Source organism: Carcharodon carcharias, chromosome 3 (assembly GCF_017639515.1).
Source record: "Carcharodon carcharias isolate sCarCar2 chromosome 3, sCarCar2.pri, whole genome shotgun sequence".
In the NCBI taxonomy this organism is placed as follows: domain Eukaryota; kingdom Metazoa; phylum Chordata; class Chondrichthyes; order Lamniformes; family Lamnidae; genus Carcharodon; species Carcharodon carcharias.
This window is the reverse complement of record NC_054469.1, coordinates 75459246-75478989: the sequence shown is the minus strand read 5'-3', so window position 1 is coordinate 75478989 and position 19744 is coordinate 75459246. Positions and strand designations below refer to the sequence as shown.

The window sequence follows — 19744 nt, the reverse complement described above, 5'->3', positions numbered from 1 at the left end:
GACAACCATCCAAATGTTAAACAGAGCAAAATAAAGTTCAGGACATACAGTGTAGGTAGAAGCTGAAATATCATCAAAAACTTTAAAAATACAGTTTGAAGAAAAATCTAGTAATTAATCATATTGGAGACAATTAACAACACTCTAAACATTTTTTCAGGGCTACATCAGTTATTCAGCAGTAGTTATTACACAGTTTACCTCTAAAAATCCAGCTACACTGCATTGCACAAGGTTTAATTTGAGTTTTGCTGAAAAAAGAAACATGTCTAAGCTTTCATCTTGCACTCATCAGGACATTCACAGGAATAGCAATATAAGGGTAAAAACACAATTTATACTGTATGTGAAGAGGGTGCTGATTGGTTGGCAAGTGGCGTTGCCATGGAGAATGCACCACAGATGGTGATTGACAGTTAACTGCTAAGCAACTTTTGAAATTTAAACCAGGCAGCTTGACCCTGATTGGTCAAGGCATTGCCGTGAGGAATGAGTCATCAAATGGCTGTCACTTATTTTTTATTCGTATCCATTGGATCTGCCACTCAACATGACTGGACAGTTTTGCTCGAAAGTAAGCTAAAAAAATTGTTTGCTGGACTTGTGTAGAGCGATGAGCTACTGCATGATATATATCACAGGGTGCATCCTGATGGTTGGCTGAGTCCACCTATGTATGGGTTGCCCAAGACTTACAAAAGTGATATCCCTCTATGCCCCATCTTATCTATGACTGGTTCTGCGCAACATCAATTGGCCAAATGGTTATGTGAATTGTTAGAATAAGTTTTGACCAGGTTTTCCACATACAAAATAAAGGACATCTTCACATTTGCGAAGACCATATGGGACTAGCATATCGACAGCAACGCTGTGTCCATGTGCTCATTCGACATTGATAGACTATTCACCAATGTTCCACTTAAGGAAGCCATAGATATTTGTACTGCAGCACTATATCATGCTACCTAGACCCACCGTCATTGCGTGAATCAGTATTCATTGAACTTATGAACTCGACAACCCATGCAGTTGAGTTCAGTTTTAATGACACCATGAATGCCTAAATAGATGGTGTTGCCATGGAATGCCCTCTAGGCCCAGCTCTTACAAACTTATACAAATTTATATAGATTTTTCTTTTCCCACCTATTTCCATTATTTTTAATGTATTCCACCGATCATTTATCTATACCTTTTATGCCCATTTAGTCTTATTTCACCCCACCCCACTAGAGCTATCTATACCTTGCTTGTCCTGCTATCCATTCTTAATTAGTACATTCTTTTAGATAATATCACCACCTTCAACACCTCTTTGTTCTTTTGTCTGTGACATATTTTGGTTATCTACTCCTATCACTGCTTGCTTGTCCCTACAACCACCCCTCCCCCCACCTTAAACCAGCTTATATTTCACCCCTCTCCTATTTTTACTTAGTTCTGTTGAAGGGTCATGAGGACTCGAAACATCAACTGTACTCTTCTCTGCTGATGCTGCCAGACCTGTTGAGTTTTTCCAGCTATTTTTTATTTTTTGTCTTACAAACTTCTTTGTTGGGCTCCATGAGAAATGTGTCTTCGATGGAATGACACCTAACCTCCTACCCCTCGCTCATTTTCGATATGTGGATGACACGTTTGCTATATGCAAATCTGCAGTTGCATGTAATAATTTTCTTACATGTCTTAATGGGCTTCATCCTGCTCTCAAATTCACCTATGAAATGGAGCAATCAAATGAACTCTCCTTCCTTGACGTACTAGTTGAGAAACCTGCCAGGGAATTCTCCGCCACCGACTAATGCAAGCCTATCTTCACTGGTCAATAATTATGGTTCCACAAGCTATAAGATTGGTCTTATTGGCAACCTTGTAAAGATGGCCTGAGCCAGTTGCTCACCATGCAAGCTTGATAATGAAATAGGGCACTTCAAAGGCATCCTGCAGGATAATGGCTATCCGATCAGATCTTTCATGTTGTATATCACGCAAACTCATGAACGGGCCTAAGGCCATTACTTTCGGCCCTGAAAAGTACCCGGTCTGCTGCAGATTACCTGGAAGGGCAAGGTATCTCAAAAATTTGAGCAACAGATGAATCTAGCTGTTTCGCGCTGCTACTGTGCAGTAGTATTCACCACCACCGGGTTGCTGCCGTCAAGCCAAAAAGACATTCTGTCTATCACACAAAGACCGGTGGATCGTATCAAACAGCATCTCCCAACCACTGTTTGCAACAGGCAGAGTACAGACCATATCCAACCACCCATGCTTGCAGACTTCAAAACACAGTGTCCGACATTAGATGTGATTCCGCAATTGGACAAAATTTGCTAACTAATCTTCAATGTGCTAAGAATTACACTGATAACCAACTTAAGATTGTCAGTCGGGTTCGCAATGTGGCTCATTTGTGTGCACTGGAAGCCAAACATATTAATACACAGGGTTCTGTTCTTTGCAGGCAGAAAGAACATGTGCAAACATTGCACCTCTTTCAGCTAAACAAAATAAGTGAAGCCATTTGATGACTCATTCCTCAGGGCAATGCCTTGACCAATCAGGGTTAAGCTGCCTGGTTTAAATTTCAAACAATGCTTGACAGTTAACAATCAGTCACCATCAGTGGTGCATTCTCCATGGCAATGCCACTTGCCAACCAATCAGCATTCTCTTCACATAGTATAAATTGTTGTTTTCCCCTTATATTTGTATTGTTGTGAGTGTCCTGATGAGTACAAGATGAAAAGCTTAGATATGTCTCTTTTCTAAGCAAACCTCAAGTTCTGTACTACCAAACAAAGGTTTCACTTTTCAATGAGGTTTCAAACAGTAATATGAGAGTGGAAAAGAGAAAGTTCTCAACAGATCAGGTGATTTTGTTGATTGTCAGCTGTGTAGGGGTGGTGGAGACTTAAGGGGATCAACAGCACAGCCTCTGGTGTTAATCTACATTTACCCTAAATCCTGAAGTTGTAGTCAGATTCAGAGGGGTAAAGGTGGTGAATGTTCTTCAAATACCCAACAAATTCTGGGCTAATATTTCAAAGCTTAATCACCAGCTTTGTCAGTGGTCTGCTTCCTACATTGTCTTTGAGATTCATTTCGATTGACCATTTAGATTAATTGTGAAGGTCCTTTTTTATTTGTCTTTTTTTACTAGTTTGACTTCAAAGGGAACAAAAACACTAATCAGTACAGCAGTTCAGTTCTTTAGTGTTTTCTTATCTTACTGTTACACTGTACAGACCAAGAGCCGGGAGGGCACTCCATGATAATTCAATTGCATGAAAAGCTTTTCATCAAAGTTGTTGAAGAGAACTGCTAAATTGTTTTCTTTTGAAACTGAAAGTGTAAGGAAGTATTAGGATGCAGCTAAATCTACTATATTTTTTGCTGTCACCGCTGTTCAAATTACTATTTAATAATCTGATTAATCAGTTTGAAACTGAGGGTGAAATCATCCAGTCCCATAGGCGACAGGCATCATGGTTGGCATGAGTGGACAAAATGGCAAGAAGGCCAAAAATTGCTTATACACCTCCTTCACCAGTTTGCGATCATCCATTCCATCTGTCAATGGCGGGCGACGTTTCCTGCCACCACATGTTCAGAGCCTAATTTCAATACTTTGGCATTTCATTGTAAGCCATGCTCATCAAAATCAGCACCCCCATGTCAAATTTACCGCGCATGTCAGCATGACTTCAGAATGGCGTGATTCACGACTGCCTCTAAAGGCATGCACCTGCCGAGGTAACTTCAAGCAGAACTCAGAGGTGAATGCGCCAACCTTGCACAGTGCTCACAAGTATCGCCCATTGGTCATCAAGGAAGAGGTGCCACTTATTGAGGGGGGTGTGCTCATGAAAGTCACTTTTTTCCAGCTGGCTTTCACACTGAGCCGGGTCAAGGGCTCCAGTACGGGTGAGGCCAGTGGAGGGGTGAGTACAAGGCAGCACAGACTGAAGGAAGTACACAAACACATGGCGGGCAGGGGTGAGGGAAGCAGCCACACACTTAGAAAAGCTTGTCAAAAGTGAGCATTCTTCCATGGCTTAGACCATTCAGCAGCAGCTGCATTGACATGCTTGGAGTCGGGCTTCTGAAGCATTTCTGCCCACTCAAGCAATGCAAAAGCATGAATGTGCTACCAAAGTCTCAAGAACCTTTCACCCCCTCAGGCAAAGATCACAAATTAATGTGTGTTTTAGGGGGCAGCAGAACAATTGCACAAGTGTAGAATAGTCCACTTGTGAAAGATGGCCATGGATCAATCACTAGTGAAGGTGCTCACAGGCCCTAGCTATGTCTTCATTAAGGTTTAGACCAGTATCTATTATTGTTCAAGCTAGCAGTCTGGTCTAGGAGAATGCCTGCATTGACCTGAGAGCACTGCATGCAGTCCAATGGACAAAGCTGCCGCCAATTGGCCAAGCAGAGTGAGACAAAGGTGGGCAAGGTTTCGGACAGCCATGAAGCGCACTACCCACTAACCATCCAAGTGATGGCCAGCACTCTCCTGAATGTGTGAAGGAGCCTTCAGACTTAAAAGAGAGAGGTCCTTAGGACACATATGCTATCCAAGGCGTCTCTCTCTTTGATTTTGCAGGAGGAGAACATGAGGATCATGGAGCCTGATGACTTCACGGTATACCTCGTGGTTTACAAAGACAAGAGAAGACGAGGAAGAAGAGACCGGCAAGGCACCTGCCTCGGCAAAGGGAGGAGCACCATCCTCAAGATGAAGGGTTTGCAGGGCCTCCCGCACACGATGACCCAAAGAGAGCCGTTGCTCATAGGTGCTTCACTAGACCCAGGGTCTATAGACAGCACTTGCCATTCCTGCAGATGACTAAGAACCAGCGTCACTGAAGACTGTGCATGTCTGGGAACTGGTCAGTCACATATGCCACCTCCTGCAGGATAGATGCCATGGGGACATGGAAGGCATCCACTGCCAGTGGCTGTGGAAGTGACCATGGCACTCAATTTTTACACCAGTGACTCCCTCCAGGGCTCCACAGGTGACCTGTGCAGGATCTCGCAAGCCTCCACACACAAGTGTATTCAGAAGATCACATCTTCACGAAGGCTCAGAACTTTGTGCATTTCGCCCAGGATCAGGAAAGCCAGGAAGCAAGAACACTGGGATTTGTGCAGATCTCAGGTTTCCCACAGGTGCAGGGTGCCATCGACTGTACTCATGTTGTGCTTAGATGTCCATGGCAAAAAGCAGTCACTACGTAAACCACAAGGGCTTCTACTCACTGAATGTTCAGCTGGCGTGCAACCACCACCAACACATCTTATAGGTCTGTGCACGATTCCTCCACCTTAGCACCCTTAGCAGATCTCAGATACCTGACATCTTCCAGGGTCCAGAGAGGCTGCAGGATTAGTTCCTCGGGGCAAGTGCTAGCCACAGAGGACATAGCTGATGACGCCCGTGCGGCCGGCCTCAGACTGTAGCAGAGCGACGGTAAACAAGGCTTATGCTGTGACCCGGATTTTGGTGGAGCAAACAATAGACATGTTTAAAATGAGATTCCGATGCCTCGACAGGCCTGGTGGAGCACTGCAACACAGGGTGTCACTAATCATCATAGTTTTCTGGGCATTATACAACCTGGCTGAAGAGGAGATGGAAGAGCTGCACGTCTCCTCCAACAAAGAGGACATCGAAGGAGATGATGGTAAAAGTTCATCAAAGGCAAGGGTGCTAGCAATGAGGCCATCACACTGGCCAGATGAGGCAAGCGCTCGGGAGGCCCTCATAGCCGCAAAATTCATGGAGGATGACGACGAGATGCAGTGGCAATAGCCCTGACATCCTCACCTTGCATCTGTGAACGTTTGACTCCTGTGTGGCTGATGGCAATGCACATACCCTCAATGTTCAAGCTCATGTTATGGAGACACAGTGGAGGTCCTAATAATCACTCGATTCCAGGAGGATGGTGACGACTTGCAATGAAGACACTCCATAAATCTTCACGTAGCCTCTGTGAATGTCAGACTCCTGTCTGGCTGAGGGCAGCTCACTTACAGTGTTATATAATAAAGATGCAACTGTGAAAATTTAAGTGCACCTGCTCCTATGTTAGCTTTCAGCACCTGAACCCTTGAGGAGCACAGTGTCACTGGACACAGATGCTGAAGAGATAGGGGGACAGCCCCACCTCAAGGTATTGAGAGCACACCGAGAAATGTCAAAACTCTATGACACCTGCCCATGACATTCTGGTAGCAAAGACAAACACCATTGAGGTGCAGGCATCACAAATGTGTGCAATGAGTGTGAAGCCAGACCATCACTTTGTTCTGAAGGTTACACACTGCATAGTGTGGAAGAGGCCCTAGACTGAGACACTTGCCTTTATCTTGTGCAAGAACCAAGGTTTCACATCTGAGTGATACGAACACTGCGCATCAGTGGGCTCAGAATAGTTTTGAGAGAGGGGTGATGTGGTGCAGGATTCTCACGTGGGTCTTTGCCGCTGAACTCACTGTTGTCACAGGAGCAGTCCATATCCTCTCTGATCAGCCCCAATGTGCTATTCTCAAACGGAGTGAGGACCCTGATGTCCGGCACACCGCCCCCGATCTAGGACCTCTCCTATTGATCTTGTCCTGCATAAAGCCAAATGGAGAGAGTGTGAGCAAGGCGCATGCCAGGCCAAATGAAAAGGATGCCAACCATGTGCTGAGTGGAGCCATTGACAGCATGAAGAGGAAATCTCCAGAGTAGATGAGGCCAGATGGAGATGTGAGTGTGTGTGTGAGAGGGTGAGTGACGATGTCCCTTGAGCTGGCAATGAGTGAGATGCCAGTGAATCTGTGATGGCCTTGTGAATGTGAGTTTACAGTGATGAGATGGTTGATTTACCCTGGCGGCACAGATGAGATCATTCATCCGTTTTCTGCACTCAATGGCCGAGCTCTTGCATGCAGTGTTGGCACTGATGACCACCTCCCAAGCCAAAGTGGTGAGACTGATGGGCCTCTTGCGACCAGAGTGGAGGTAGAGGACATCGCGGCGGACCTCCACAGTGTCCAGAATGCATCCCAGGGTACGTCTCTGAATCGGGGGGCTGCACTGTTTTTGGCTTTCAACTCCATGTCTTCACTGGAGCAATCCTGAGCTGTAAGCACTTAGGAGAAGCGTGCACATGGCTGCATTTTAAACATGGCGTCCAGTATATTTAGGAAGTGGCGAAGTAACAGCATGGTGGGCCATTCGGAGGCTGGCAGCCAGTGATCCAGCATGTTTCCTGTGACTGCATAACTTATGAGACGGGAAGAGAATGATATGGTGCAAAAACCCGCCATTGCTGCCAGCATGTAAAATGCCTTTCTTCACACCCACTACTGCACTCAGTACAAATCTGGAACTATTCTGCCCTGAGTCATTTGTTCTGTCAGGATGATATGTGGAGACATCTGTCATGAAGATATTAATGTATATAACGTTATTGGAAATTATATATTTTTTAAATAGAGGGTTAATCTGTGGGTGTGTCTTAATTGGATTAAAACCAGCTATTCTGGGTGCTTTGATGTATCCTAGTTTTGAGATGTTAGAGAGGTAGAGTGCATTTGCATTTTATTGAAAAGAGCATTCAAGAAGGGGAGTGAAATCTGGCACCTAGCTAGCAGAGACCAAGCAATATTTATATTACTAATAAAATTTGGACTATGAAAGGGGTTTTATTGTTAGAAGAGATGGAGTTCAAAGGGGCTGATGATACAATGAGAATTTACATTCAATGAGATGTGCTGGGTATAACCGACTCCAGTTTTATGTGCGCAAGGCAGAGGCAATGTAAGCCTACCACTGTGTCTGCAAAGGAACAAAAGTGAAAGGAACCTCAATTTGAATTTGTAAGGTGAAAATGCTTTGCCTGGCATCTGCTTAAAGTCTATAAGTTGCTGTTGCCTTAATGGAGCTTAGCCTGGAAATTTGTTAAAAGTTATGATAGTAGTAATTTGTAGCCATGTGTATATGTTTACTTTGTGCAAATTAATAAATGTCTTATGTAGTTTGATATAAAAACCTTTTGAGAACTGGTGGTCTGACTCCTGAATTTAGAGCTACATCTCAAACATATCACTTAAAAATATAGTTTATGACAGTTGTTTAAAGTTTCTCTCTAGGATTGTTAAATAACTCAGCTTTACCAACTGCTGTGTCATAATAGATCTGAAATATATGATGGTAGTTTGTACTAATTCCAGTGTAGACCTCAAATCATAAAAGAGGTCATTGTTCACCCAATGCCTGCTATTCCGCATAATTTGTGAAAATTGTCAAGTTTTGCTTTATAAGAAATGTAAATCTTGCCCATTGAAGTTGTCAAAAGCATGGAGCACAAGTAAAACGTCTCTGGAGAGGATCCAAATTGACTCTTGTTGGCAAACTTCTGACAGCTCTGAAAAATGACCACTTTTCATATCATCTGATAAGAGATGAGCCTGCTCGTCCAAACTGCATTTTACTTCTTGACTTTTTCTTGCATTTGTCAATTATGAGTCTAGAAAGTGGATGTTCCCAGATTATTAAACTGCAAAGAATATTAAAGTCAAAACATCTGCATCTTCACATTTCCAGGAGGAATCATTAAATAGCATCAATAATGCCAATTTTTATGATCCTATGTAGCCCAAACACATTGAAGCTACTTGTAGCCTTTAAATGTCTGCCCTGGCTGAGATCAGTGAACTTGTCAAGGTCTGGAAATTACTTCTGCTCTGTACTGTATTGTTTAACACTGTACCACACAGTGCATTTATCCACAAAGCTATCAGAGGAGATGTATGGCATTGAATTACCAATGGAATGTAATGCATAAATGTGATCTAATCTCATAAGTTTTCTCCATACCTTTTATGCAGTTTTGTGGCTGGAGTGATCAAACGAGAAAGGTTTCCTGCTTTTGAAAGATTGCTATGGAGGGTGTGTCATGGAAACATTGTCTTACGTCATGTAGAAATCAATGGCCCAACTGAGGATCGTATGGCTGTAAGAAAAACATTTTGCACTTGAAATATTGACTAATTTGGAGTGATTTCTTGATTTAGCACCCTTTTAGGCAGATGTCATGTAAGTCACACACGGAGAGGATTTGGGAGGGTATCATGGGTGGGGAGGATACAAGGACAGCACCTTATTCAAGCGTTCTGTGTGGAGCCCAGAGAAGCATATTTCTTAAAGGGCCTTCGCTACACCTCAGCCAGGTTTTACTGTGAGTCCAGAGGGAATACTCCTCTCAGTAGGATGTTAAGATAGCTTTGGGATGCTATTACAGATAAGAGCCCCAGTTTGTATACATTAATGAGGCTCTTGGCTGAGTCAGGTGGACACCAGAGGTCCCAAGAGAAAAATGAAGAGCAATAAGTGCACTTCTTGGGTTGTAGTGTCGGAACACCCCTTCTTAAAGTTTTTGTCAGGTGGAGTCAATTGAAATTCTACCGAGACGGTTATTAGATTTTGGAGTGTCTTACACTAATGGCCATGGGGAAGAAACTATCACGTTATTCAAAACAGAATTGGATAAGTATTTGACAAAGAATATAAAGGCATATGGAGAAAGAGTGGGGAGAAAAAGAATTAGTATAGATAACTTCAATTGAGGCTCACACTGGCACAGGTACGATGGGCTGAATGGCCTCCTTCTGTACTGTGTATTTAGTAACCACTCTTAATGGAAACAATGAAAAAAGACCACCATCATTTAAATATAAATTCTCTGAGCACAGAAGGCACATTAACAGAGTATATGAGATCTTTTGCTGGTATCAAGAACTGTCATACCCATGGAGTTGGTGATGGATAAATCTGTCAAATTCCTCAGAAAATTTGTGCGAAGCACCGGCACTGGTCCGAGACCCCAGGTTTACACATTCTGAGACATGTTAGCAGAACTATTTTAAAAAAGGTGGTTGAATGCTAATTCTGAACTCTGAAACAATTACACACGATCCAACAAAGGTCCTTAGGCAATTTCCTTGTTCTCCTGATTATTGTGCAAAGGAATTGAAATATGGGTACTTAGGCTTTCTAAGTCTTTTGTATTATGAATATATCATATACAGTATATACTAATCTGAGACTGTGGGAGCAAATTTAACATAGCCCATCTATCCAGAAACTGATGAGATTGTATGTAACCCTGGTTTAGCACCCCATCTGATTTGCTCTTCATTAAACTCAATGCAGAGTAATATTGGACAGACAGTAAAACCCACGTTGAAACTAATCCTGTCAATTTCCCACCTGGGAAGTTAGGTTGCAACTACACTATGTCTTTCCCAATCAATCAGGTTAATAAATATTTTGTTTCCTGTCAGATTTATACCATTGATATAAAAAACTTTCCCAGTTCTTTTTTTCTTTTCCTCAGGGTGAGTTCATCAGTAAAGATGTGTTCATAGTTTTCTTCCAAGGAGAACAGTTTAAAAGCAAAGTGAGGAAGATATGCGATGGGTAAATATCCAGTGAACTTGGTTAACAGATGCATTAAGGGTAACTAGCCCAATATAGTTGACTCTGGGCTAAGTTTAAAGCCTTCCTATTGTTTTTATTTTCCAGGTTCCATGCCACAGTGTATCCTTGCCCAGAAACCTTGCATGAAAGAATGGAGATGAGTGCTGGTGTAAACTTGCGACTTGAGGATATACACATGGTATGTTCTGAAGAATTTCATCTAAAAGTGTAAGGGTAGATTCTCCACAATGGACAGCCACTGTAATGCAGCAGGTAAAAGAAATCTCAGGTATGCTGCACCTGTCATCAAAGAGGATCATGTAATTTTCCTGTCTAGGGACTATTTGCATGCTTCACGGAGCAATGCCAGAACAGGCCCTTGGATAGGCCTGGAATCTGAGTTGGATCCAGCTGGAATGCAGCAAATGAGGTCACTACCTATTAGCATTGAAAGAAGGTGGCCCATGAAGAGCATGAACAATTCCATCCTCATGACCACTCAATGTCGACAGAAATTTAATGATATTAATAAATAAGTATGATCTGATAGCCACTACAGAGACATGGCTACAGGATGATGTAGATCAGGACCTGAACATTGAAGGGTACGTGACATTTATGAAGGACAGGAGGCTAAGAAAAGATGGAGGGGTGGCTCTGTTAATTAATGATGGAATTAGCACATTAGAGAGGGGTGCCCTAAATTCAAGAAACCAGGATGTAGAAACGGTTTGGGTAGAGATCAGAAATGATAAAGGCAAAAAGTCACTTTTGGGATTGGGGTGCAGGCCCCCTAATAGTAACCATACAGTAGGCCAGGGTAAAAAGGAAGAAATAATGAGAGCTTGTCAGAAAGATATGGTGATAATATTGGGGGATTTTAATCTGCATATGGACTGGGGAAATCAGATTGGCAAAGGTAGCCTAAATGAGGGATTCATAGAATGTTTTCGGGATAGTTTCTTAGAACAGCATGCTCTGGCACCAACCAGAGATTAGGCTATACCAGACCTGGTATTGTACAATGAGATAGGATTAATTAGTAACCTCATAGTGAAGGTGTTCCTAGGTAGCAGCAATCACAATATGACTGAATTTTACATTCAATTTGAGGGAGAGAAGAGTGGGTCCAAGACAAGTATCTTAAACTTAAGTAAGGGCAATTATGAAAGCATGAAAGCACAGCTAGCTAAATTGAACTGGCAAATGAAGTTAGGGGATAGTTCAATAGAGGTACAGTGGCAAACATTTAAGGGGATGTTTCAGAATACACAGAATAGATAGATTCCAATGAAGAAGAAAAATTCCAAAGGGAAGACCCACTATCCATGGTTAACAAAAATAAAAGATAGAATCAAACTTAAAGAAAAAGCATACAATTGCACAAAGATGGGTGGCAGGTCAGAAGATTGGACAGAACATACAAAACATAAAAGAATGACCAAAATGTTGATAAGGAAAGAAAAATTAGGGTACAAGATAAAGCTAGCTATAAATATAAGGACAGATAGTAAGAGTTCCTATAGATATATAAAAAAGAATTAACAAAGTGAACATTGGTTTTATTGAATGTGAGCCTGGGGAATGAATAATGGAAAATAAGGAGATGGCAGATGAATTTTGAATTGGTATTTTGCATCGGCCTTCACTATAGATGATATATGTAACATCCCAGAAAAAGCTGTAAATTATTGGAGCTGCGGGCTGACAAGTCCCTGGGTCCTAATGGACTTCATCCTAGGGTCGGGGGAGGCGATGGCATAGTGGCATTGTCGTTGCACCAGTAATCCAGAGACCCAGGGTAATGCTCTGGGAACCCGGGTGCAAATCCCACTATGGCAGATGGATTCAAATTCCTCCCCTTGGTGGAATTTGAATTCAATAAAGATCTGGAGCTAAAACTCTAATGATGACCATGAAACCATTGTCGATTGTTGTAAAATCCCAACTGGTTCACTAATGTTCTTTAGAGAAGGAAATCTATCATCATTACCTGGTCTGGCCTACACGTGACTCCAGATCCACAGTAATGTGGATGAATCTTAAATGACCTCTGAAATGGTCTAGCAAGACATTCAGTTGTAACAAACTGTTACAAAGTAACAAAAATGGAATGAAACCGGACAGACCACCCGGCATTGACCAAGGCACTGGAAACAACATTAATAATCTCAGCCCTGTCGACCCTGCAAAGTCTTCCTTACTAACATCTGGGGGCTAGTGCTAAAATTGGGAGAGCTGTCACACAGACTAGTCAAGAAATAGCCTGAAATAGTCATCCTCACGGAATCATACTTAATAGACAATGTCCCAGACACCACCATCGCCATCCCTGGGTATGTCCTGTCCCACCGGCAGGACGGGCCCAGCAAAGGTGGCAGCACAGTGGTATACAGTCGGGAGGGAGTTGCCTTGGGAGTCCTCAACATCGACTCCTGACCCCATGACTCTCATGGCATCAGGTCAAACATGGGCAAGGAAACCGCCTGCTGATTACCATGTACCACCCTCCCTCAGCTGATGAATCAGTGCTCCTCCATGTTGACCACTTGGAGGAAGCAAGGATGTATTCTGGGTGGGGGTCTTCAATGTCTATCACCAGGAGTGGCTCAGAAGCACCACTACTGAACAAGCTGGACGAATCCTAAAGGACATAACTGCTAGACTGGGTCTGCGGCAGGTGGTGAGGGAACCAACAAGAGGGAAAAACATAGTTGACCTCATCCTCATCAACCTGCCTGCTGCAGATGCATCTGTCCATGACAGTATTGGTAAGAGTGACCACCGCACAATCGTTGTGGAGATGAAGTCCTGCCTTCACATTGAGCATACCCTCCATAGTGTTGTGCGGTACTACCGCCGTGCTAAATGGAATAGATTTCAAACAGATCTAGAAATTCAAGACTGGGCATCCATGAGGCTGTGGGCAATCAGCAGCAGCAGAACTACACTTGAACACAATCTATAACCTCATGGCCCAGCATATCCTCCACTCTACCATTACTATCAAGCCAGCGGATCAGCCCAGGTTCAATGAATAATGCAGGAGGGCATGCCAGGAGCAGCACCAGACATACCTAAAAATGTGGTGTCAATCTGGTGAAGCTATAACATAGGACAACTTGCATGCCAAACAGCATAAGCAGCAAGTGATAGACAGGGCTAAGCGATCCCACAACCAATGGATCAGATCTAAGCTCTACTATCCTGCCACATCCAGTGTGAATGGTGGTGGACAATTAAACAACTCACTGGAGGAGGGTCCATAAATATCCTCATCCTCAATGATGGAGGAGCCCAGCACATCAGTGCAAAAGATAAGGCTGAAACATTTGCTACAATCTTCAGCCAGAGTTGCCAAGTGGATGATCCATCTCAGCCTCGTCCACAGGTCCCCAGATCACAGGTGCCAGTCTTCAGCCAATTCGATTCACTCCACGTGATATCAAGAAACGGCTAAAGGCAATAGATACTGCGAAGGTTATGGGCCCTAGCAATATTCCTGCAATAGTACTGAAGACTTGTACTCCAGAACTTGCCACGCCCTAGCCAAGATGTTCCAGTACAGCTACAACACTGGCATCTACCCAGCTATGTGGAAAATTGCCCAGGTATGTCCTTTACACAAAAAGCAGGACAAATCCAACCCAGCCAATTACCGCCCCATCAGTCTACTCTCGACCATCAGTAAAGTAATGAAAGGGATCATCAACAATGTTATCAAGTGGCACTTGATCAGCAATAACCTGTTCACTGACACACAGTTTGGGTTCCGCCAGGGCTACTCAGCTCCTGACCTCATTACAGCCTTGGTTCAAACATGGACAAAAGAGCTGAACTCCCGAGGCGATGTGAGAGTGACTGCCCTTGACATCAAGGCCGCATTTGACCGAGTGTGGCATTAAGGTGCCTTAGCAAAACTGGAGTCAATGGGAATCAGGAGGAAAACTCTCCACTGGTTGAAGTCATACCTAGCATCAAAGGAAGATGGTTGTAGTTGTTGGAGGTCGGTCATCTCAGCTCCAGGACATCATTGCAGGAGTTCCTCAGGATAGTGTCCTCAGCTGCTTCATCAATGACCTTCCTTCCATCATAAGGACAGAAGTGGGGATGTTCACTGATGACTGCACAATATTCAGCACCATTTGCAACTCCTCAGATACAGACGCAGTCCATGTCCAAATGCAGCAAGACGTGGACAATATCCAGGCTTGGGCTGATAAGTGGCAAGTAAAATTCGCACCACACAAGTATCAGGTAATGATCATCACCAACAAGAGAGAATCCAACCATCACCCCTTGATGTTCAATGGCATTACCATCACTGAATCCCCCACTATCAATACCAAGGGGGTTACCATTGACCAGAAACTGAACTGGACTATCCATATAAATACTGTGCTACAAGAGCAGGTCAGAAGCTAGGAATCATGTGATGAGTAACTCACCTCCTGACTCCCCAAAGGCTGTCCACCATTTACAAGGCACAAGTCAGGATTGTGACGGAATACTCCCCACTTGCCTGGATGAGTGCTGCTTCCACAACACTCAAGAAGCTTGATACCATCCAGGACAAAGCAACCCGCTTGATTGGCACCACATCTACAAACATTCACTCCTTCCACCACTGACGCAGAGTAGCAGGGTGTGTACCATCTACAAGATACACTGCAGGAATTCACCAAGGCTCCTTCAACAGCACCTTCTAAACCCATGACCACTACCATCTAGAAGGACAAGGGCAGCAGATAGATGGGAGCACCACCACCTGTGAGTTCCCGTCCAAGTCACTCACCATCCTTACTTGGAAATATATTTCCATTCCTTCACTGTGGCTGGGTCAAAATCCTTTCCTAACAGCACTGTAGGTGTACCTCCACCACATGGACTGCAGCGGTTCAAGGAAGCAGCTCACCACCACCTTCTCAAGGGCAACTAGGGATGGGCAAAATAAATGCTGGCCCAGCCAGCGAAGCCACATCCTATGAATGAATAAAAGAAAGGTCTAAAAGGGAATTGATAGTGAAATAGTAAATGTATTGATTTTAATTTTCTAAAATTCCCTAGATTCATGGAAGGTTCCATTAGGTTGAAAAATAATGAATGTAACTCCTTTATTCAAAAAGGGAGACAGAAAGGAGGAAACTACAGGCCAGTTAGCTTAATATCTGTCAAAGGGAAAATGTTAGAAGCTATTAAAGACGTTATAGCAGGGCATGTGGAAAACTCAGTTATCAGGCAGAGTCAACATGGTTTTGTGAAAGGGAAATGTTTAAACAATTTATTGGAGTTCTTTGAAGAAGTAACATGTGCTGTGGACAAAGGGGAACCGGTGGATGTACTGTATTTAGATTTCCAGAAGGCATCTGATAAGGTGCCACATTAAATGTTATTGTGAAACATAAAACCTCATGGTGTAGGGGATAACATATTGCCATGGATAGAAGATTAGCTAGGTGACAGGAAATGTAGGGTAGGCATAAATGCATCTTTTCCTGGTTGGCAAGATATAATGAATGGTGTGCCACAGGGATCAGTGCTGGGGCCTCAAATTTTACAATTTATATAAATAACTTGGATGAACAGACCAAAGGTGTGATTGCTAAATTTGCTAATGCCAAAAAAGCAGATAGAATAGTTAGATGTGAAGAAGACAAGCAGGCTACAAAAAGGATAAAAACAAAAAATGCTGGAAAAACTCAGCAGGTCTGGCAGCATCTGTGGAAGGTCTGGCAACAGACCTTTTGCTTTTATCAAGGCTGCAAAGGAATATAGCTAGGTTAAGTGAATGGGCAAAAATCTGGCAAATGGAGTATACTGTGGGAAAGTGTGAAATTTCCCATTTTGGCAGGAAAAGTAAAAGAGAAGCATATTATCTAAATGATGAGAGATTGCAGAACTCTGAGGTGCAGAGGGATCTGGGGGTCCTAGTGCATGAATCTTCGGGTTGGGGAGCAGGGGCGGGCCCTGTTTGCCCACGCATAAAATGGCGCGTGGTAATGTCGGCCATGCATCCAGACGTCACCGTGCGTCATTCAGATTCTCAGTTCTGCAGGCGTGCTCTGGAGTTGGCTGCGTGCCCGCTGAACTGTCAAAGGCCTAGTAAGGCCATTTAAATATCAATTAAAATAATTAACTGAGCTGCCTGTCCAACTTTAAGGTTGGCAGGCAGGTGAAGAGCCCAGGCGGCCTTTGCATTTACCATGAAACCTCATCCATGGGCGGGATGGGGTTTCATGAAGGTTTTTAAAGTTTAATAAAAATTTTTAATAAAATTAGTTGACATGTCCCAGCTCATATGACACTGGGCACACCCACCCCTGCCCAACAGTCCCCCCCTCCCCCAATGAGGAGAAAATTCTACCACAGGTGCAGCAAGTAATTAGGAAAGCTAATTGAATCTTATAACTTATTGCGAGGGAAATTGAATGCCAAAGTAAGGGGGTTATGCTAGGTAGGAAAATAAGTTGTCCAGAAGAGATGGAGAGTCCGCAAAGTGATATAGACAGGTTAAGTGAGTGGGCAAAAAATTGGTAGATGGAGTATAATGTCGGAAAATATGAAGCTGTCCACGTTGGTCAGAAGAATAGAAAACCAATATAGTATTTAAATGGAGAAAGATTGCAGAACTCGGTGGTACAGAGGGATCCGGATGTCCTTGTACATGAATCACAAAAAGTTAGTATGCAGGTAAAACAAGTGATCAGGAAAGCAAATGGAATGTTGGCATTTATGGCAAAGGGAATGTAGTGTATAAGTAGGGAAGTTTTACCACAGCTCTACAGGACCTTGGTGAAGAAACATGAAACCCTGAGGGGACTTGATAGATTGGATACCAGGAGGATATTTCCTCTTGTAGGGGAGACTAGAACAAGAGGACACAGTTTAAAAATAAAAGATTTTTTTTTTATAATCCCACCTGATGTTATTACTGGACAAGTCAGATCCCTGGGTAGAACCTGGCTTGATAGATTGTAACTTTTATTTTTTGTTTAGAAACATGGAGTCTGCTAAGGTACTTTTAACAAAAGAATAAAACGTTTATTAAACAAGAAGAAGATGAACTATATGACACTACTCCTTCACCCACAACCATACCTTTAAGACACATAGGCCAGAACTTTTACCTTGTCAGGTGGGTGCGTGCCCGATCCTCGAGTGAGCATAAAATGATGCGTGATGACATCAGGCAAGCGTCCCGACATCATCACGCACTTGCACAATATTTCAGCCAGCAGGTGCACGCGGGAGTCGGCAGTGCACCCACTGAAGTCCCAATTAAATGTAATTTTTCGCTGCCCATCCAACCTTACGGTTGGCGGGCAAGCGAAAAGGCCAAGAGGCCTTTGCACTTTTTAGGAAACCTCATCCAAGGCCAGGATGAGGTTTCCAACAGTAATTAAAAATAAAGTTAAAAATTTAACATTTTATGAATAACATGTCCCTGCTTATGTGACAGAGTCACATGAGGGGACATGTTTTATAACATTTTACAATTTTTTATTTTTCCATTTTCAAAACTCTTCATCTCCCTGAGGCAGCACTGTACCTCAGGGAGCTTTTTCTGTGCACACCCACGCGCATGCTTGAATTTGTGCACTCGCCCTCTTCCCCCCACTCTACCCCCCCAACACAGGCAACATTGCAGCGCAAGTTTCAGGCTGGGTGGGCCTTAATTGGCCTGCCATTGTGAAATCACGGTCATGGCCCAATCGCTGGCTGCGGTCGGCTTCCTGATCACCTCTGCCCATCCCTGCTGATGAGGGCAAAACTCTGCCAATACAGTTTCATTGGGATACCACAAGTTACAAAATCTATCTTATACTCTAATGTTCACAATAAGTATACAGTCCATGTATACCAATAGGTAACCTGCGGCCAGACACACCACACTCTGAAACCAAGTGTCAGATGCCATCAGAGCAGATGCTATGGATTTCTCAACAACTCCCCCCAGACACTTGTCACACTGTGAGCCATCCAGTCTCATTGAACTCCGTCTTTCACACGAGGGCTTCCAAACTCCACTCTCGAAGTACTTGCCTTGGAATTTTCTCCCAAGCTACACTTTCACTTCGATGTCTTCAACAAGGATCTACCTCCAGGGTTTCAACCTCGCCTTCTGATGTTTCTCTCCTCTGGATGGCCACGAGCATTCACGCTTCACTTTCCACTCACTCTTTCAGGTGCTCAGCCATGCCAATGCTTCACAGGCCCATAGTAAGGAGTCACCAACTTTGGCTGTCTCCTCAGATCTCCTGGCTCCTTGCAAACCCACTTTGCCTTGATTCTGCTCTCCGCTGCTTTCTCTTTAATTTGGAGCCTTTTTCTCTGCTCCTTAATTTAACTTCACTGAACTGGGTCTTGTTCAGATTCCTGTCCCTGCCCTTTGACTTAACTTAAAGATCTTCTTCGGACCTTTCTCCTTTTCATTTAGGACCTGCTCCCTGCTATTCCCTCTCCCAGTAGCCTGCTAACAACTGGGCATCTCCCTTGAGATCCAGAACTCACTCGACATTCACTGTTACATTAGATTTGGAGTAACTCATCTAAGATTCTTAGACTTACTTTCCTCAGCAATCTGCTGGATAGTCCAGCTAGAGAGAGACTTAAACTGCTCCCTTCACTTTGGAGCATAATCACCAACTGAACTCAAACTACTTTCTGTTTCTCTGAGCCCTCTGTTGCTAGGCAACAGCATAGTTTTCCCTACTCAGCTTTAACCTCCTTAAACCACTTCAAGCGTTGTAAAACCTCATTAAAATGCAGGCATACAAACAAATCCACAGACTTGCAGGCGATATTCTAAAATGAAACAAAAACCCAGGTTTCACCTTTTTAACCCACAAATAAAACATATAAGTTCAACTTAAACTTTAGGCTAAAACTTAAACTCAAAGCTATAGCTTATTCCTAACTCCCACCAATACAAATATACCTTACTTAAAATTAATTCTAGTTCCTAACATTTTTAAGATCATGATGAGATTTTTTTTCTCTGAGGGCCATTAGTATGTGGAATTCTCTTCCACAGTGGAGGCTGGGTCATTGAATTTATTCAAGGCAGAGTTAGACAGATTTGTGATAGGCAAGGAAGTCAAAGGTTGCAAGGGTCAGGCAGAAAACTGGAGTTGGTACCAATTTTCTGATCAGCCATGATATTATTGAATGGCAGTGAAGGGAAGGCTTGAAGGGTTGAATGGCCTACTCCTTCTCCAAAGTTCTATGTTCCTAGCTCAATGTGTCAAGCACTAA

General features: G+C 43.3%; 1 protein-coding gene across 1 annotated transcript in view; it reads left to right on the top strand.

The window, feature by feature from the left end:
- LOC121276012 (V-type proton ATPase 116 kDa subunit a1-like) overlaps window positions 1–19744 on the top strand; it is a 230788-nt gene that overhangs the window by 12105 nt on the left and 198939 nt on the right. The window contains exons 6-8 of the mRNA XM_041183957.1: window positions 8899–9025; window positions 10407–10489; window positions 10595–10688. Of these exons, the coding sequence (XP_041039891.1) occupies window positions 8899–9025; window positions 10407–10489; window positions 10595–10688 (304 nt within the window). The remainder of the gene's footprint in view (window positions 1–8898; window positions 9026–10406; window positions 10490–10594; window positions 10689–19744) is intronic.